The following is a 21457-nucleotide window of genomic DNA, read 5'->3' on the forward strand; positions in this document are numbered from 1 at the left end:
GTTAACTACCTCAATCTCTTCACCATCCATGCTGATGCTGCCAATTGGCCCAGTGGTTAGAATCTTTGTTTTCTTGACATTTAGCTTCAGTCCATATAGGAGGCTGTAGTCCTTGATCTTCTGCAGCAAGCGCCTCAGGTCCTCCTCAGTTTCAGCAAGCAGGGTTGTGTCATCTGCATAACGCAGGTTGTTGATGCTTCCCCTCTTCAATTTAAAAATGTTTCAGGAGATTATAGGTGTGAAATTGTTACGTGCTGTCGAGTCATAGGTGACTCATAGTGACTCTATGAGCGAAAGTCCTAGACACTTGCATAACTTTCGTCCTTTCTCCAGGTTCCTAGGGTTTCCAGAGGCAAGCTATTTCAGAAGTGGATGCCACTCCTGATTTCAAGCTTGTTTTAATCAGGGAGCTCCACCAAACATTGTCCGTCATGGGTAACAATTATCACGTTTGACACATCAGTGTCACAGTGTTCAGCATCACAGCAACCACGAATTACCTCTAGGCTGAATTATCAGGTTAGAAAGAAACACAAAAAATAAATTAAATAGTCTTTACCTTTGAAGGACTCCTAATTAAGTTATAAATATGGATTTATAAGCAAAGACTGTGATGCATTTTCTTTTATTTATAGAATTAAAATGCTGTGATCGAGTGAATAATGCTAACTAGGAGAGTAATGAGAGTCCACATTTCCCAGCATATGCAAAAGCATGGAAGAATGAAAGAGCTTAATGTTATCGCATGATAGGAAATTCAGGGTTGTTGGTGCAGGTCAAAGAACAGCAATTTATTACACGCGTTGGAATTAAGTTGTGAAAGACTATACTCTTTTTCTGTAAGTAAACAAATGAAAGTTCACTTGAAGTCTTGAAATGTGGGAAGTAGTGTGGCCATTTCTGTGCTTCAGAAAGAGAATGTATTTATCAGTGTGGGAGACCAGCAGTAGAAATGTAAATTATCTTATTCAGTGGCTCAGTCAGAGATTAAAGCAACTGCAAAATTGTTGGTTTCGGGGTACATTTCTAGGGTCCAATTATTAAAATTTGGTGACCAACTGGATATAGAACAGAGGGTAAAATGAAATTAAATTTAAAAAAAAACAAAACTGAAAAAGAAGATTTTTAGTCCAGTAGACTTGGTAAATGATGCCATCCATTGACAAAATCTGAAAAGGGGAAATAAAGATTATAAATTGTGGTTAGTCAACATATAAAATTTATATCCATCCTCAGAAGTATAATCTATATTACTTAAATAAATGATATTCTAAAATTTATTTGGCCTTTAGAAGGTTCTTGTTGTTGTTGTTGTTACATGCCACTGAGTCATTTGAGACTCACAAAGGACCCTATCTATGTACAATAGTGCTGAACTCTGCCCTATCCTGAGCCTGTCTCACTGTTTTCCTCATTTCTCCAGTTAGTGTGTCAATTCATTCCATCTAGGGTCTTCTTCTCCTGTACTGTCCCTTCACCCTTCCAAGAATGATATCCTTTTCCAAGGACTTGTTCCTTTTAGAAACATGCCCAAAGTATGTGAGGCTGAGCTTCAAAATCCTTGCCTGCAAGGATCAGCCTTGTTTCACTCTCTCCAGGATTTTGTTTATTCTCTTGGCAGTCCACAGTATGTTCAACACTGTTCTCCAGCACCACAACTCAAAGACATCAATTCTTCTTCTGTCATCTTGTCCAGCTCTCTTCTGCTTAGCAAGTAATTATGAAACCATGGCCTGGATCAGGTGTACTTTAGTCTCCAGACTGACTCTCTTCAGCACTTTTGAGAGGTCCCTGACAGCAGCTTTCCCCAGAGCAATTTGTCTTTTGATTTTTTTTTTTTTTTTTTTTTTGTCTACTGATACTAAGAGTGTTGATTGTGGATCCAAGCAAGCTGAAATTGTTAACAACCTCAATTTCTTCTGTCTATTATGGTACTGCCAATGGGGCTAGTGGTAGAAATCTTCATTTTCTTGATGTTGAGCTTCAATCCATATTGAAGACTGCAGTCCTTGACCTTCTGCTTGAGGTCCTCCTCAGTTTCTGCAAGCAAAGTTGTGTTATCTGTATAATGTAGGTTGTTGATAAGTCTTCCTCCAATCCTGATGCCACATTCCTCTTCATAAAATCCAGTCTCCTGAATGATCTGTCCCGCATATAGTTTGGAAAGGTAAGAAGAGAGGATGCATCCCTGGTACATTCTTTTCCTCATTTTGAACCATGTATTATTTCCTTGCTCTGTTCTAAGGACTACTTCCTGGTCCAAGAGACAGTGTACATAAGGTGGCAATAAGTTGCAACTGACTCGATGGCACTTAATAACAACAACATACTGAAGAAGTCCTCTTGGTGCTGAATGGTTATAAACCTGAAGTACCAGGATTTGGAAGTTTTATCTTTGTTCTGAAGCTCACACAGAACAGGGAGACATCTATCAAAGCAGCTATAAGCAATGGCTGTCCCTCAAGTCCACTGGGACAAATACACAAAGAATATAGGCTTATTAATCAAAACTACTTCCTGTAACCACAGATGGGTGTTTGAAACCACCATTGAATAATGATTATGTTCTGGATATTGTATTTGCCCTTTCATTTTGTATTTTCATTATTCCTTTTCTCTCTCCCCCAACCTGTTCTCTTTCTTTCTCCATCTCTCTCTCATTGCCTCTGACTATCTCTTCTCCTTTCTTTCTCTCTCCCTCTCTCTCCACCTGCCTCTGCTTTCAATTCAGAACTGACTCACAAGAGATCTTCCAGTGGGTTTCCAAAGCTGGAGAAGATTGCCCATCTTTCTCCCTTGGACCAGCTGGTGAACTCAAACTACTAGAGAAGTGTGGCCTTTGGATTAGGACTTGGCCTTTGAACTGGCACTAGGGCACCAGGGCTCCTTTATACTCTCCTGCAGACTGAAGAAACTGAGGTTTAGAGAAGATAAGATCAGGTAGCCATCAACTAACAGGTGAGATTGGAAACCCAGTTAGCACTCAGTTGTTGATCAAAAGGTTGGAGGTTGGAACCCATCAGTCACTCTGCAGAAGAATTATGTGCTTCATGCCATCAAGTTGATGCTCACTCATAGCAACCCTTCATCTGGTCTCCAATGCTGTGAATCTTTCCAAGAGAAAACTTTCCACATTTCTTCCATGAAGAAGCTGGTGGACCTCCAAACTGCTGACCTCTTAGTTAGCAGCACAATATCCAAGGTACAATGATACACCCAGAGCTTCTACTGGAAGTCTTTATGGCCTTGGGAATCTTATGGATCAGTTCTAGTCTGTCCTACAGAGTCACTGGGAGTTTGCATCAGCTTGATTTAGCAGCAATAACATTGGTTTTCTAAACCTAAGTTTCATTGGTCCGTGATGTGGCCTCATGTGCCATTAACACATCATTAATCTGTAGCTAGCATACAGCTTTTATGTGCTGAGGTTACCATTGTTTGATTATTAAAATGTACTGGACTCGACGCTCCTTAAAATGGATTCTATTATTATTGGTTGGCCAAGAGTCTTCTACTGATTTGTTTTCTGAGGAATACACACGTGGTAAGAAGCTAAAAAGTTTTGGAATAAGAAGGGATAATGGCTGAGGAATTATACAAATGCATAGGTCTATTTCTGAAGAAGTAATAACACCTGAATTGGAGATTTTTTTTAACTTAAATTTGACTATTTGTGTGTGTGATGGTGGTGGTTTACACGAAAACCTTTTATTCAAATGCCATGACCAATATGCCAACTCAGTTCCTTTTCTACTTTTCAGGGATCTCTTGTAGCCCTCCTCCTGTTGTAGAAAATGCTAGATCATTTCATTCTTTGGGCCCCGTGCCTATTGGCAGTGTGATAAGATACAGCTGTTATTCTCAATTCCGCGCCATTGGATACACAACTCTTCATTGCATCAGTAAAGACAACGTGACTGCAGTCTGGGATAAAGCAGCCCCCAAATGTGAATATTTCAACAAATATTCTACCTGTTCTGAGCCCAGAGTGCCAGGCGGATACAGAAATGCAAAATCTAAACCACCATACAAACACGGCAATTCTGTGACATTTACCTGTAATGCCAACTTCAAAATGAAAGGCAACAGCACTGTCTGGTGTCAAGGAAATGGAATGTGGGGACCGACCCCACTGCCCGTCTGTGAAAGTGGTAAGTACAAGCATGGCAATGAGCTGAGAAGGTTGGTTGATCAAATTCTGCATCATTCTTAAGTGGAAACTCTGGGAATATAAGGAGGAGAATAAAGCAAAAAGGTGAGAATTATGGTTTCCTGGGTTTTTTTCTTAGTCATAAACATCCAGTAAACAAATATCAACTGAGCAAAGTTTACAGTATTCAAGACAAAGCCATTCGGTACCACTGAGCTACAGCTCCTTGCAACCTCTGTAGCCAAATTCTAAAGTCATCACTTATTTACGGCATTGTCGAAGTAATGATTTCTGAACGGTTGACCTGGAAAACCAAACTGAGGCTGCTATTAATTAATTTTCTTCTCAATCAGTTTGGTGTTACTGTTGAAATCTGAACCTGAACTTCAGTTCCACCCTCCAGAGATGGCCAATCTTTGATATTAGATATTTTCTTAGTACCGAACAATATTGATAAATTCAAAATGGTTTATACTTCTTAAAAGTGTTGAATTACTTGAAAAATATTTAATATATTTTATATGATTGTTGTTGTTGTTAAATGCAAAATCTTAGGGATACAGAAGGTCTCTCAAAATTGTCAGAAAGTCCATACTATGGAAAACAATTTTTTAAATAAATATTTAGATTGATATATATGCAATGACAGAAAATCTAATAAATTGTTAAGTAAATTAGGTGAAGCATGGGTTTAGATGCATTAGGTCTCATGCACAAACATAGCATGAGAGGGGTTGTGTGTGTGTATGTGCAATCACGTACAGGATCCCGGTAAATCATATTATTAATAGCTGCCAGGACAACCCCTCACATCACAATATGGTACTTTCAGAGCAGAGAGGCTCTGTGGATAGGGTTACAGTTTGGGCAAAAGTGGAATTTTTTTTGTAATTTAATTTTTCCACAAGGCAAATGTAACTCATAAGGTATAAAAATAGAAAATAATGTACGAGTCATGATATGATATTAAACTGCACAGCTGCCAGTAGGCCACAAGTGCGTGTTGATCTTTAAAAGGCCGAGTTGAATGTTAAAACCCATGGTGACGATATATCACTTGTCACTATTTGGATCTGCTGCTCAGTCAGAATCTGAGTTATGACAAACTTATCACTTGATGGCTTTTGTCTTTGTCAAGATGTCCCTTTGGAGTGCCCATCACTTCCCAGGATCCCCAATGGTCATCACACGGGGGAAAATGGAGGCCCTTTTGCCCCTGGATTGTCTGTGACTTACAGCTGTGAGCATGGCTACTTACTTCACGGAGAGAAGACCATCACCTGCTTGTCTACGGGAGAATGGAGCACTTTCAGTCCCACGTGCAAAGGTGCTCTCGATTCACAAGATATTTTCAGACTGTGGTCTGGTCTGTGATTCTTCATGCATTGCTCATCTTTGACTTGTTTACTTAGAGGCCCAGTGTGAGTCTCCAAGACGATTCCCCAACGGACAGGTCAAGATTCCAACAAGTCTTCGGGTTGGTGCAACCATGACCTTTTCCTGTGACGAAGGGTGAGTGTCAGCTGGGCCTATGGCATTTCACTCCATTGGTTTGAAAGGACCCCGCAGGAACTGTACAACCTACAGAGGGCTCCTTCTCTGACACCTGTGGGCAATCTGGCGACGACGTGAGAGAAAATGCTGAACAAAACCCATTACCATTAAGTTAATTCCAACTCTCATACTGGCCCTCCCTGGGCTTTCAGAGGCTGTGAATCTTCATGGAAAGAGACTGGCCATCTCTCTCCTTCAAGTTAACTGGCAGATTCTAATTGCCGAACTTTTGCTTAGCAGCACAATCTAACAAAAGGAATCTGTTGTTGTGATTTTTATCTATCATTGAGTCACATGTGGCTCATAGCCAATCCTCCAGCAGATTTTTTTTCAGAAACTGTAAATCACAGGGAGGAGACTGCTCAACTTTCTCCCAGGAACAACTGGTAGATTCAAACCACATGCCTTTGGGTTTGCAGTGCAGCTCCATACCACTCATCCACTAGAGCTCCCTTCAGTAAAAAGAATAGGTACACACAGATAAACAAATTAAGACAGTGAAGCTTGTAATATTTTAATTGTGATTTTAACAAAAGTTTGCAGAAAGGTTGGATTTTCATTCATTCATTGTTGTACATTTTCTCCCTCCCTGTTTTCTCTCCACCCCCAGTCTACTTTGTAATGCATCTCTTGTTCTATATTCTGTCACATACATAATGCCTAGTCATACATTTTTTCAGTCTTTCCCCTCATCTGTTTCAATGCAGTGTTCATTACTAATCCATTCTTTTCCTGTTCTCTCCCAAACCCCCATGCCTGTCCTATTTTATAACAGTGGTGTTATGCACTATTTGTCCTTTTATGCTGAGGTATTTCACTCAGCATAATGTCTTCCAGGCTTACCCATGTTTTGTAGTGTTCTACACATTCACTGTTTTAAAGTGCTGTGTAATATTCCATTATGTGAATATACCAGTTTTTCTATTCAATCATTTGTTGATGGGCAGTTGGGTTGCTGTCATCTCTTTGCTACTGTGAATAATTCTGCAATAAACATGGATGTGCAAACATCTGTTTGAGTCATGGCTCTGGTTTCTTTAGGGTACCTTACCAACAGTGGAATAGCTGGGTCAAATGGAATTTCTATTTCCAACTTTTAAAGAAAGTATAGTTTAAATAGAGGTTGCTGTTTTGCAGCATAAATCTGTACCTCCAAATGACAACCTTTTTTCTCCAGGTATCGATTACAAGGCCAGTCATCTAGCCAGTGTGTAATTGCTGGGCAGCATGCTGTCTGGACGAAGATGCCAGTATGTGAAGGTAGGCAGGCAAGTGGTAGCAGCCAATTCCCACAGCCAGGGTTTAACACAACACTATATTCTCAGCTTAATTCAAAGTTTTTGTTTTAGTCCTTTCTATTCAGGCTTCTGTAAAGCAAAACACTATTTAAGGGATATTGTCTTTACCAAAGAATCTTTCCATTTCCTTTCTAGTCTCTACTTAATCAGCTAAAACTTATTTTTAGCCTATTCCTTTTTGGTAAAATCTCTGCAGTGTAACCACTACATAACCGGGCCAACCATATTAAGAGCATCATAAATGTGGCAAAAAGACATTTGAGGATCAGGAAAACAGATATACTCAGGAGCAAGGTTTAATAATCATGCCTTCTAATGAGATGACTTAATCTGCCTTGATTGACTCATTAAATAACTCACCTCCAAGTGGTACCAAGTACTGTCAGAGGTATTCTTTGGACACCTATGACTTTGTCATTTCTCCTTGTGAATTTTTTAGTGATTCTTTGCTCTCCACCTGCTGCTATTCTCAATGGAAGACATACAGGCAGCTCATCAGTGCGCCATCCATACGGAAGCACGGTCACCTACACCTGCAACCCGGGCCCGGAGGAAGGAGTGACCTTCATTCTCATAGGGGAGAACACCCTCCATTGCACAAACAGCAGTCAGATGACTGGGATCTGGAGCAGCCCGGCCCCACGCTGTGAACTTTCTGCTTCTGCTGTTCGGTGTCCACGGCCCCACGTCCGAAACGCACACACACCCCTTGTGCAGAAAGAGGAATACCTCTATAATGACACTGTGACATTTGCTTGTGTGTTTGGTTTCACCATGAAGGGCATGAGTCAAATCCGATGCACTGCTCGAGGCACCTGGGATCCACCAGCTCCGGTCTGTGAGAAGGGTGAGTGTTAACACAAAAGGTACAGCTGGCCCATCTCTCTGGAAAGATAGGAGGAGGGGCTATGGAATTAAACAAGGCTCATTCCAGTCTCTCCTCTGATAGCTCTCGTTGCCTTCGAGTGGGAGCCGACTCATAGCTGACCCTCCAGTGGATTTTCAGAGACTGTAAACTGCACAAGAGGAGATTGCCAATCTTTCTCCCTTAACAGTGACTGGCGTATTTGAACCACTGAAGAGATGTGGCTTCTGGTTTAGCTGTGCAACTTCCTACAGACTAGGCCAGACTAGCTTATTTCTCATTTCCTCACCAGAATTTATTATCTCCATAGTTTATATTAAATACAGTGGATAGACATTATATACAGAGCACTCCTAATATCGTGATTATCTCCTTTTGGGAGGATATCTTTGGGGAGAGAATATAAGTTGTCCATTTCTTTATAAAAGAACTGTGGGAAATGTTTGTCTTCATTTCCCAGTTGCACTGAGTCACTTCCAACCTCTGTGTCAGAGAAGAACTGTATTCAGTGTTTTTTCAGTGGCTCACTTTTCTGAAGGAGACTGCCATGCCCTTCTCCCCAGATGCCTCTGAGTGGGCTCAAACTTCTCATCTTCCAGTTAGCCACTCAGTATATCAGCTATTCCAACTCCCAAGGACTCTGTTTCTCTTAATAGAGGATTCACCAAAAGAAGACACCAGAGCTATGTTCAACACTCCCATTAAATGCTTATGAGATGACTCTTTAAGAAAAAGCATTACAGCTCTGAGTGAGAACTGAACAGAATCTGAAGCAACCTCTATGCAGAAAAGAGGAAATAATTGAGAAACATTAACCTAAAATGACACAAAACTTAGGTGTAAAATAGTAGATCATTGCAGAGGGGCTTCAGACCTTTTGTTTGTAGGGTTGCTATGGGTCGTGCTCAATTGGAAGGCAATCCATAACAAGAAACTGTAAAATAGCTTTGTACCCCGAGTGGGATGGTAGCATTAATGTCTACTTCTCTGTCTCGGTGCCTCAGGTTTCTGTCTGTTGTCGTTAACATGTTTCTGGTTTTTTGGGTGTTTTTTTCCCCTTTCCTTGTCTTTAGAATGTCAGGCCCCTCCTAGGATCCTCAATGGACAAATCACACCTTCCGAAAGACACGTCGTCCGCTTTGACCCTGGAACAGCCATGAAATACAGCTGTGACCCTGGCTACGTGCTGGAGGGGAAAGAAACCATCCACTGTACCTCAGAGGGATTGTGGACACCCAGAGCTCCCTATTGCAAAGGTGCCAGGTTTCGAGGGTAGCTGTTTTGTTTAGGGTTGGGATCCCCCTGACTTGCTTTCTCATCCTAGTTTCTCTTCTTAAGTGGCACAGTGTGAACCTGTAGGAACAGAACTCTTTCAAAAACCTCAGGAGCAGTTTATTCGACAGGATGTTAATGCCTCCTGTGAGGAAGGGTGAGTGAGGACTGTCTCTGGCTGCACCAAGTCAGCTTCTTGGCACAGACCGCACACTCTGTGTAAAAACCTACCTCAGAGGCCCTCCGCTCTCACATGCTGTGGACCGTGTTACTTTTCCGCGCTTGGATGCTATACGTGTGCAGTGGCTTATGTGGTAGTGCTGATGCCACCTCCCTTTTTGTTCCCATTGCTTCTTGTCCTCAAAGTAGTGAGTCTGCCTTGAGCCCAGCATGTCTGTGGCTTAGCTTAGTGGTTTCCAGATAGGAAAATGACCAGATTCTTTATCCCTAGGTACCGGTTAGGTGAGAGTGTTTATCAGCAGTGTCAAGGCACAACTCCTTGGTTTGTGGAGATCCGTCTTTGTAAAGGTGAGTAACAAGATGAAGAACTAAAAGAATGAAAGGGCTGCCTAAGTCCTGGGATGCTTCTGGTTTAGACCATTCTGTGGAAAGCATAAGATTTGGTTCTGTCCTATCAACTCAGAATATTTATAGTTGCATAATTTTACTGTCTTTCTGTTCTCTCTTTCTATTAAAACACAGCAATCAGTTAAGTTAAATATGCCCAGTTAGCAATTCTTTTTTGTGATTTAGGATTATAAAAGTAAAGAGTGCAGGGAGTATACAAGCCATCCATGTAAACTGTAGGCACTAGTGTAGTGGAGAAAATAGAGATATGAATCTGGAATAGGACGCAGACTTTGTACTTGACAAATTTACATACCATCTCTGAAACTTGAGTCTATCTGTGAAATTAGCACAAAACTATAAAATGATAGTAGAGGTGAGTAGGTGGATGGGGGGGGTGAACGAATATTAAAGATTCAACGTGGACTTGAAAAAATAGTAATAATAAACATAGATCAATAGTAATTATATAAAATACAATGTACATGAATGACACACCTAGTAAAATGAAAGACTATAAAACACAATGTACAGCGAGCTCTGGTGACCTAGTGGCAAGAAGGTGTATTGCAATCCCAGAGGTGCACGGTTCAAATCCACTAGATGCTCTGCTGGAGAAGGAGGAACAATCTCCTCCTGTACAAGTCAGATCTGATTTGATGGTGCACACACACACACACACAAAAAGAAATAATAAAATAAAATAAAAATTAAAAAAAAAAACACAATGTACATGCATGAAATCCAATGTATATGAATGATTGTATGCAAACCAATGAAAAATATTAGAGGGGGGAAATAAAAAGTAAAACTTATTACACAAAAAAGTCCTATAAAATGTACAGTGGTTAGAATTAAATCATTCTCTCTTCAATTCTGGAAGACTCTCAACAAGATAGATTGACACAGTGGTTACCACTGCAGGTTCAAACCCAGCATCAACTGTGCGGATGGTGCAGGACTGGCAGAATTGTGCATAGGGTTGCTATGAGTCAGAGCTGATTCGTGGCACCCATCAATCCCTTCTGATATGAGAAATCCACCTTCCACAAAGTAGGTCCCAATAAATATTCCTAGCTAACAACCTAAACTATCATATAATCTCAGCACAAAGATTGTACTCAAAACCCTTAACCTTATTCCGCATAGAGCTCTAGGGGCACAGTCTGCAGTGAGAAGCACTGCTAATCCCCAGGCTGCACATCGCCTGTGGTTTATATCCACCATCTGAGGGAAACAGATGGACAATCTCCTCTCACTAGGATTTACAGCAGCAGAAACCCAGTGGACCGTCACTATGTGTCAGGACCAACTTGAAGGGAATGAGTGCAGATTTTGAATTTTATTCTTGGTTATATTTTTCTAAAAATCTTTTCATTCATACTTTACTAATCTCCTTACTGCTTCATGATGACATTGACCAACATGTTCACTTTTTACAAAGGTTCTCATAAAAATCTGCTCGGTGAAATCTGTCTAAATTGAATTATTCATATGTCATGACATTGTATATAATTCATGTCATCAAAGCTCACTTATATCCTCCAGAAACCCTGATAAAAGCGAGTTCATAACCACCTTCACTTCCGTCCCTTGTTGTCTGTCTACACCTGGGACAGAGTTGCTCTCCTTTCATCTCTCCAGAAATCACATGCCCACCACCTCCTGCCATCTCTAATGGGATTCACTCTGGGAGTTCCTCAAAGGATGTCGCGTATGGAACCACTGTCACTTATACCTGTCACCCTGGGCCAGAGAGAGGAGTGACATTCAACCTGATTGGGGAGAGCACCATTCGCTGTATAAGTGACGACCAAGAGAGGGGCACCTGGAGTGGCATCGCTCCTCTCTGTGTACTTTCCACCCCTGATGTCCGGTGCTTGCATGTCCACATTGACAACGGGATTAAGATATCTGGCAAGGAAGCCCCCTATAGCTACAATGACAGTGTAACGTTCAAGTGTCATAATGGATTTACTTTGAAGGGCAGCAGTCAGATTCGGTGCAAAGCCAATAACACCTGGGATCCTGAAATACCAGTTTGTGGAAAAGGTAAGAACCCAGCTAGGCAAAAAAGAGATATTGTGTTGGTTTCTACATTGCCTTGTTATTTATGTGAGGACTGTTCTCTTCAAGACTGCCCGCCACCTTCTAGAATCCTCCATGGTCAGCATACAGGTGGGAATCAGGCACACTTTGCCTCTGGGATGACAGTCGACTACACTTGTGACCCTGGCTACTTGCTTGTGGGAAATAGATCCATTCACTGTATGCCTTCAGGAATCTGGAGTCCTTCTGCTCCACAATGTGAAGGTACTTTCCGTTAGAGGCTTGTTTTTCTTTCTCATTAATGAAATCTCTGTGAGTAATTCCTTTACTCCTTTACTTTACTCCTGTAGAAGGATCATGCAAGCATTTGGGAGAAGATATACAAGACATTCCACTTGGCATGCGTGTAGTACCCTTCAATACGTCCTGCCAAGTTGGGTGAGTATAAGGAGATCCCTCCTGAGAAAGGGTCCCGCCTTGTTTTGCACTTGAACTGTATTCTCAACTTGTTACTGTCACACTCCATCACAGCCACAGAAAATGTGAGGCTCCAGACACTTACCTTGCATTTTCAATGCTTTCTTGACATGGAGGTGGCTTTTCTGTGAGTCTAAATCAATAGCAGTTTCTTTATTTCTTGGAAGGCCAACTGTTTTAACTCCCCTCTGTCAAATTTCTTTTTAAACATGCCTTTCAAGCATACTAGAGATTAGAGATGATGAGCATGGCACAGGTTAGGACAGGATTTAGGGCTGGTTTTCATATGGTCCCTATGAGTCATATTCAACTCAATAAACACAACAGGCTCACGGTGGTTGAATGGGCCCAGGTCACAAAAGTGTGCTACTGGGACAATGGTATATATTATCTGTCTCTAGGTACCAAGTGACTGGACATTCTTATCAGAAGTGTCAAGATGCTGAGAATGGAGTTTGGTATGAAAAGATCCCAATTTGTAAAAGTAAGTTAGATTTAAAACAAACAAACCTTCAACATGAGAATGAAGGTGAGGGCAGGTCATTAAAGAAATAGCTTGAAACAACTACCTCTACAGTTGCACTCTGCCTCATTGTCATTAAAATGAGGAAAGTCTTTCTGTGCGTTGTCAGCACTGACACTGGGAAATATTAAGTGTTTTCCATATCCTGTCCAGTTCAGCTAACGATAAATAAAAAATGTGTATGTAAGTATACAGGTGTGTGCTTACATGTATATATATATATATATATATATAATATGGACTACATATAATGTGGAATATATAAATATACACCACATTTTTAGTAAGGGGGTATTTCTTTACTTCTTAATGCTTTTCTGTATTTTCTGCTTTTTAAAAATGACTACATTTTGTTACATACTCTGAAAAATTAATGTAGCTCACTGAAAAATAGACAGTCTAGGTTTCAAATTTCAAAGACAATTGTGTAAAGCATTTGTAGTGCAATGGTCTCATTTGCGTCTGAGAAGAAACTGTCCACTTGAATGTGCCAGCTGACAGAATTTCCTCAATCTCTTCTGCAGTTATTCACTGTTCATCTCCACCGAGAATTGAAAATGGGAAGCCTGCAATGATAAGAAAGGAATTTTTATATGGAAATGAAGTTTCTTATGAATGTGACCCAGGATTTGATCTTGTGGGAGAGAAAACTATACAGTGCTCGAGTGATACTCAAGGACGTGGAGTTTGGACAGGATCTGCCCCAAAGTGCTCCCGATCTCTTCCTGTGACTCACTGTCCTTTACCAGAGATCAAACATGGACACACACTGAATGCAACCCAGACTTCATATTCCCACTATGACATAGTACACGTTGCTTGTCATTCTGGCTTCATCATGAATGGTAGTCACTCAATTAGGTGCCATACCAACAACACGTGGGTCCCAGGTGTACCAACTTGCATCAAAAAGGGTAAGATGTTTTAAGGAATGATGTATGTATGGGATGTTGTGCAGAATAATGGAAAAAAATCAAAGGAATTTTCACTTGCCATTCTTCCTAAAGGCTGCAGCAATAAGAAAGTTTTATAAAGTGTCTGCTTTTTCTTAACTTCTCATCTGATTTATTGTTGTTGTTCTCTCCTTTCTGTACATGAAAGGATAATTTTTAACTACCCAATGGATAGAAGTCTCAAAACTTTTCAATGGATCTAATATAGGAAAAAATTATATTCCCCTCTTCTTTGTGACTATTAGGCAGTGATAATGCTTGATAATCTGAAACAAGCTAGAAAGAGAATATTGAGTGTTCTGGAGAATGAAGTTAGCATTCACGTCCATTGAACGGTCTTGTAACTTTCTGTTATTATCTGGTAGCCTTATCCTGATCAGTGACTATATATTGCCGAGGCAACCAAGGAGTGAGCCAAAAACTGAATTTAGCTCAGAGAATTGTTTGGCCAAAATATAAGTATTACTTTAAGTGAAACCTATCCTGTAGTCCAAGACAGTGAACCTGCTATAGTGAGTCTATGAACCTACAATATGTTGAGGGTCCTCCTTTCTCTCCCAAAATGTACCAGAAACTTGAACTAAGCAAAATCTATTACTTTGAGGAAACCGGAAACTCTTGGATTTACCTACCTGCCTGATTCGCTTTCTGACTCACTTAGGTATTTAGATGTTTGATCTTAGACTACCTCTGGTCTGCTATTTAAAGGGAGAGAACACAGCTATCTGAAATTTTAAAATTGTGGGCTACAACCACTGACATTTCATTGTCTTATTTTTTACCCATTTCTTCTGAACATTTATGATATAGGTAGACGGAATCTTTGCTTAGTCCATGCTAGCCAGTCTGGGTGGGATAAAGGAGGATTTTGAGCTATTAATTTATTAGTTGACTAACAGCCTGCCTGCTTTCTGTATCTCTAACAGCTGGGGCGGGGAAGTTGGTCGTGTGTCCCATGTCTGTGCTGAATTAAAAATCCTTTCTTATTGGTGTTTAAGCTATCTTAGGATGTGACCCTCCACCTGAGATCCCCAACGGGCATCACACTGGTGGAGATACAGCTCAGTATTCCCCTGGAATGTCGGTCCTGTTCAGCTGTGACCCAGGCTACCTGCTGGTGGGAGAGTCGCTCCTTCTTTGCACATACAAGAAGACATGGAGCCATCCTGCCCCGTCCTGTAAAGGTGCTTTGGTTTTTCCTACTTTTAATCAATTGTATCCCAGATCATTGTTTTCTGAGGGAGCCCTGGTGACAGAGTCTGCAGGGAGTTGCCCTGCTGACCCAAAGGAAGCACTTTCCTGGCTCTTCACATTTGCCTCAGCTCTACAGGAGAAAGATAGGCAATCGTCTCCCGTAAAATCCACAGCATCTGAAAACCTGCTGGAGGGAATGCTTGGAGCTGGTTCTCACTTGAAGGCAATGAAAAAGATAGTCAGGTACTTTCAACTTACAAGAGCAAAAGAGATGTATTCATTGAGAACTGTCTTTTTACTCAAACTAAACTCTTCCTTGGAAAAGATGCCAACTCATGGCAATCCTATACGTGTCTCAGTGTACCTGTTACACACCCCATAAGAACAACAACATTATTTAGATTGTTATTGTAGTCTATCTAAGGACTGACTAGGTACACAGTCATTTTAAAACCAAAAGTTGAAGTATGTGTATCAAACAGCTAATCTGACAGCTAGCTGTATTTATGCTGTTAATGTTAAGTGTACGTTTGGCACAGCATAAATAAAAACGCATTGATCAAAGGACAAATATTGCATGGTGCCACTGCTGTAAAATGGGACTGATATCAGGGTGGGGGTAAGACTGGGGAAAACTGGATAAATTGTGTATACTGCACTGAAACAGATGAGGGACTGAATAATTTAGAAGCGATGTATGATAAGGTATTATGGTTATCACAGGAGTCCACAATTAAGGTTGCATAGTGGAATGTACTTGGGGCGGTGGGAGGGGCGCGGGGGGATTGTGTACCAGGGAGGGAGTCTTTCTTTCACTTTTGAAAGAGAGGAGCGAACTGGGGGGCGGGGAGAGAGGGCTGGGCGGGTAGAGAAGTGCAGCAATGAATGAATGAATAGAAATCCAAACTCTCTGTAAATGTTCATTAAAATTATTTTTAAAAGTGGAAAAAAATGTAAAAAAGCCACAAAAAAACACATTGATCTTTTAAGTGTATTTCCTCTAAATGGTGGTGAGATTTTGAGTACTTTTAAAAATAAGAGTTACAGAGTGTTATTTTCATGATTATCAACAACTCATATAAGACACATGAGTAACAAGAATGATTTGTTAAGCACATTTTTCTGTACGCCAGCTACTGTAAGCAGCACTTTGCTCCCATTCTCTGGCTCTTCCTAAACACCACACAGGGTTGGTGCTTTTAGCATCCATTCTAGAGGCAAGATGATTATAGCATGGCCACAGTCATACAGCTAGGAAGCCTAAAGCCAAGTGAGAGGCAAACACAGGAACTCACATTATAAACCTCTGCATTGAAAAGACAAAATACAGCAAAAGGTATGTATGAAGATCTAGAAGGCAATTGTAGGCAGATAAATAGGAACCTATAGTACTTATGTGTATCCCTCACCTTTACTACAAGAGGATATTAAAATTATCCAGCATAGTAGGGAGCTCTGGTGGCCTATTAAGGAAAGAATTGTGCTGCCAATCCAAAGACAGTGGGTTCAAATCTACCAGCTGCTCCATGAGAGAAAAAAATGGGAAATCTTTTTAGTATTATTATTATTATTATTATTATTATTTTCATTTATATTTTAACAAGTTTACAAAAAACTTTAATTTCCATTCATCCATTGTTGCACATTCCCCCCCATCCCCCCTGCCTCCAGTTTTTGCTTTTCTCTTTAAAAAGAGTCTTTCTTTGTTGCACAAATCAAAAGGGTCAAACTTGCTCAGCATTTCTTTTTTTCTTCTTGTTGTGTACCATCAAGTCGGATCTGACTGGCACAGAAGGAGATTTCCCCTCCTTCTCCAGCAGAGCATCTGGTGGATTCAAAGCACGCCTTTGAGATTGCAGCACAGCTTCTTGTTACTATGCCACCAGAGCTCCCTGAAATCTCTTTAATATACAGATATTAATAACCTCTGAAAACCTGCTGGAGGGTCAGCTGTGAGTAGGTCCTGACTCGATGGCACTGTATTTGAGTTTTTTGTATTAGCATAGTAACTGAAATACAAAGAAGAATTTAGCTTAAATTATGTAGACATTATGGAGATGGCTGATGCTAAAAGACTGTGCACCTGGGATATTGACTTACCTGCTTTGAAAGGAGGGCTACTTACTCAAAAACCCCTCTACTGAGGAGCTGATTCTGACTTGGAGCCAATAGGACAGAGCATAACTCCATGGGGTCTCCAAGGCCATAGGCATCTATGGAGGCACACTGCACTTTTCTCCCATGAGGCAGCTAGTGGGTTCAAACTACCAACCTTCATCGAAACCACTAGGAGCTTACCCACAGTCTTACTTTAAAAATGCCAAACTGACTGGCATCAAGTGGATTCTGACTCGTTATTCCACTCCATTGCCAAGGTTGTGAATTTTATTTTATTTTATTCATTTTAATGAAATTTTACAGACACTTTGGATTTCCATTCATTCTTTCTTGCCTTTTCTTCCTGCCCAACCTCTCCCCAATTCACTCTTCTCTTTGAATCATTGTTATACAATCCCTCCCCCCAAGTCCACTCCACTGTGCAGCCTTCATTTTGAATAGTAAAGAAAACTTCTTTCACTGTTATACAGTATCTCCCCCGAAGTCCATTCCACTGTGCAGCCTTCGTTCTGGACTCCTGTCATGAAAATAATACCTAATCACATATCCCTTTTAAACAGTTCTCTCTCCCTCATCTGTTTCATTATTTATCCCATCTTTCTCAGTCTCCCCCTAACCCTGATGTCAGTCGAGATTCAACACCTACCTGATGGGTTCAAACTGTCACCTTGCTGTTAGCAACCCATCACATAAAACACTATGCTACCAGTGCTCCTTCCAGAATAAAATCATTTGGTTTCACAAACTTTCCATTTAAAGCACTATCTACATTCTCAGTAAAAAGACAAAATATGACACAGCTTCAATTAGATTCTCTTCATTTCAGAGGTAAACTGCAGCTTCCCGGAGTATATGAGTGGCATGCAGAAGGGGCTGGAGCCTGGGAAAACGTATCACTACGGGGCTACTGTGACTATGGAGTGTGAAGACGGGTACACCCTGGAAGGCAGTCCTCAGAGCCAGTGTCAGGGGGATCACAGGTGGAACCCACCCCTGGCTGTGTGCAAATCACGTAAGTGCAAATGAATCACGTGGTCAGCTGGGGCCCTTACCTGTCCCTCTGATAAGAAAGGAAGGATGGGGTCATCCCTGGGTTTTCAATTTACTTCATTCTGTGACAAGTGGTTTGGTACCAGAGGAATTCTGAAGTCAGAGGTCTGTTCTAAAAAAACAAAAAACACCACAACTTCATGATGATGGTAGAAGTAAAAAAAAAAAAAAAAAAAACAACAAAACAAATTACACACACAAATAGAGAAGAACCCTTACTTACAACAAAACATATAACCTTATCTTTGAAAAGAGTTGCCAAGAGTTGTTGTTCCTTCATTTATTGCTATATCTAGATGTCTGTGTGCTGACTTAGTTTAAGAGGGGCCTCCAAAACCATGTTAGCTCACCTGTTATAACTGTTAATATTTACACTTGAACCTGAGAAGCCCCTGATTATAATACTGAATATAAACATTTATTTCCTAGGTGAACTAGCTTTTCTTAGTAAAAGTGATATCCAAAATAATTGAATGAGGTACTTTAAAAAGGCATTCAGGAAGAGTGGGTACTACTCAGGATTCCTTAAATCATTCTAAGAAGATTCAAGAGGGACCTGAGTGTTAAATCCTGGGATGTTTACCCTGGGGCTTGGGCGATACGGAATTCTGCTTCTAGGATGACATTTTTATGATTTTGTATTTTCTCCATAGGCTCACTGGCTCCTCTCCTCTGTGGTAAGTTTTCTTAAATACTTAAAGGAAGACTCTAATTATATTTTCTATATTGACGTGTTTGAGTCGAGGTGTTAGAGTACTGAATATCCCATGGACTGTCAAAATAACAAACAAGTAGTGTTGGAGACAGTGCAACAAGAGAGCCCCTTACAATCAAGAATGGCAAAATTTCATCTCACAGAATTAGGACAGGTTTTTAGGAGGGGTCATTCCTTGGAAAACTACATCATGCTTGGAAAGGTGGAGGGTCAGGCAAACAGAGGAAGATCCTCAATTAAATGGATGGGCACAGTGACTGCAGCAATGAACTCAAGTATGTCAGAGAGGGTGAAGGTGGCACAGGATGGGGAAGGTTCAGACCTGTTGCTCATAGGGTTACCATGAGTTGTACTTGACTCGAAGAGGCCTAACAACAACATGTCCTATGTGAGTGTTACATTCTCTTTTTTAAACTTACTTAAAAATACATGTTTTGGTGTTTTAGTTGTATTTTATTGTACATTCTACTCTGGTAGCCTAGTGGCAAGAAGCTGCGCTGAAATCCCAAAGGCATGCAGTTCAAGGCCACAAGCTGCTCCATAAGAGAAGGATGGGCAATCTCCCTCTGTGCGATTACCTGCCTCTGAAAACCCACCAAAGGATTTGCTGTAGGTTGGTTCTAACTCTATGCTACTCAAAAACATTTAAAGTAGATGAACAAACACTTTCAATTTTTAAATTGAAAGGTCATTTTTCATTCAATTCTAGTTTGCATCAGTTGGTATCATTCATCTTATTCTGCTGTAGCAGCATGTATTTTACAAGTTAATACATTTTACAATATAATTGAGCTCTGTGTAGTTGACCTAGTGGGTAAAGTGTTGCACTGCCAATCCTAAAGCATATAGTGTGAATCTACCAGCTATTCTACAGGAGAAAGACGAGCGATCTCCTCCTGTGTAATCTATGTTGTTGTTGTTGTTGTTGTTATGTGCCGTCGAGTCGCTTGCGACTCATAGCGACCCTATAAACAACAGCCCTAAACTCTGCTCTGTCCTGTGCCAATCGCACTGTCTTTGACACACCCATCCTGATTACCCCAGTCACTGAATCAATCCACCTCATAGAGGGCCTTCCCCTCCTGCGCCGTCTCTCCACCCTCCAAGCATGATGTCCTTCTCCAAGGACCTGTCTCTCCTCACAACATGTCCAAAGTATGTCAGACAAAGCCCCAGAATCCTTGCCTCTAAGGAGCCACCCGGTTTAACCCTTTCCAGGACGAATCTGTTTGTTTTCCTAGCAGTCCATGGTATTCTCAATACTCTTCTTCAGCACCACAGCTCAAAGGCATCAATTCTCCTTCTATCCTCCTTGGTCATTGTCCAACTCTCTCATACATAACAAGTGATTGCGAAGACCATGGCCTATATCAAACGCACCTTAGTCTCCAGGGAAACACCATTGTTCTTCAGTACTTTCGAGAGGGCCCTAACAGCAGACTTTCCCATGGCAATGTGCCTTTTAATTTCCTGGCTACTGGTACCAAGACTGTTGACTGTGGAGCCAAGCAAACTAAAGCTGTGTAATTTATAGCCTCTGAAAATATACTGGAGGGTTAACTATGAGTTGGTTCCAACTTGATGGCACATAACTGTAACAACAAGTGAAATATATACTGTATGGAACTATGAGTTTGAGATACTGGTGTCCTGTGATCTTAATGTCACCTCAGGAACAAAAATGTTACTAATAAAACTGAAAAGGAGTAGAAAAGTTCAACAGAAATTTGATTGGAAGTCATTTACTTCATGTTTTAGATTAAATGTAGACTGGTAGCTTGAAATCAGAAAAACCTTAAACCAAGATATTCAGGAATTCAGCATTTATGTCTGCAAAGTACTAAAATCACATAACATTCCCTCATAGCTAGAGAAAGACTTCACTGTTCAAAACCAGTATAGGTCATGTTTCTCTGGTATTTGTTACTTGCTATTTTATTTTGCAGGAATTTTTTTCCTTCTAGTTTATTTATAAAATTCTAATACAAATTTGACCAAATTCTTTCAATTTCTCTCACCCACCCACCCACCCACCCATCAAATTGTACAATTCAATGGTTAATCCTCCCTTCCCCCTGCACATCCACATCCTCTGTTTCCAGTCTCTCTCACCCCTCCTGGATCTTTATGCTCATTCTACAATAAAGGTCTTATACAATATTTACCCTTATGAGACTGAGTTAGTTCACTCAACATAATGCTCTCCAGTCCCTCCCAAGTAATAATTTACAAAGTTATTGCTCCTGCGTGCTGCACAGTATTTCATTGTGTGAATGTACCATAATTTCTCAATCCATTCATTTGTAGTTGGACATTTGTGCTATTTCCATGTTCTTGAGATGGTGAATAATGCTGCTATGAACACTGGTGTACAAATCTCAGTTTGTGCCTCAGTTCTCATATACTTAGGGTATACTCCAAGTAGTGAAATAGCTGGGTCATATGGAATTTCTATGTTCAGCTTTTTGAGGAAGCCCCAAACTGCCTTCCAAAATGGTTATACCATTCATTTTACAATCCCACCAACAATGTATAAGAGTTCCTTTCTGCCACATCCTCTCCAACATCTATTACTTGCTGCCCTGGTAAACTTTGCCACTGTACTAGAGTGAAATGGTACCTCATTGTGGTTTTGATTTGCATCTCTCTTATTTTGCAGGTATTTCTGCAGG

The 21457-nt window shown here is 40.7% G+C and overlaps 1 protein-coding gene across 1 annotated transcript in view; it reads left to right on the top strand.

The window, feature by feature from the left end:
- Positions 1 to 21457, top strand: part of CR1 (complement component (3b/4b) receptor 1 (Knops blood group)) — a 196280-nt gene that overhangs the window by 18026 nt on the left and 156797 nt on the right. The window contains exons 3-14 of the mRNA XM_006888005.1: positions 3762 to 4151; positions 5289 to 5477; positions 5563 to 5662; positions 6882 to 6964; positions 7442 to 7849; positions 8941 to 9078; positions 9206 to 9296; positions 9591 to 9667; positions 11351 to 11758; positions 12106 to 12193; positions 12634 to 12716; positions 13280 to 13463. Of these exons, the coding sequence (XP_006888067.1) occupies positions 3762 to 4151; positions 5289 to 5477; positions 5563 to 5662; positions 6882 to 6964; positions 7442 to 7849; positions 8941 to 9078; positions 9206 to 9296; positions 9591 to 9667; positions 11351 to 11758; positions 12106 to 12193; positions 12634 to 12716; positions 13280 to 13463 (2239 nt within the window). The remainder of the gene's footprint in view (positions 1 to 3761; positions 4152 to 5288; positions 5478 to 5562; positions 5663 to 6881; positions 6965 to 7441; positions 7850 to 8940; positions 9079 to 9205; positions 9297 to 9590; positions 9668 to 11350; positions 11759 to 12105; positions 12194 to 12633; positions 12717 to 13279; positions 13464 to 21457) is intronic.

This window comes from Elephantulus edwardii, unplaced genomic scaffold, assembly GCF_000299155.1.
Source record: "Elephantulus edwardii isolate Elephantulus edwardi_28Jun2011 unplaced genomic scaffold, EleEdw1.0 scaffold00063, whole genome shotgun sequence".
Taxonomy (NCBI): Eukaryota; Metazoa; Chordata; class Mammalia; order Macroscelidea; family Macroscelididae; genus Elephantulus; species Elephantulus edwardii.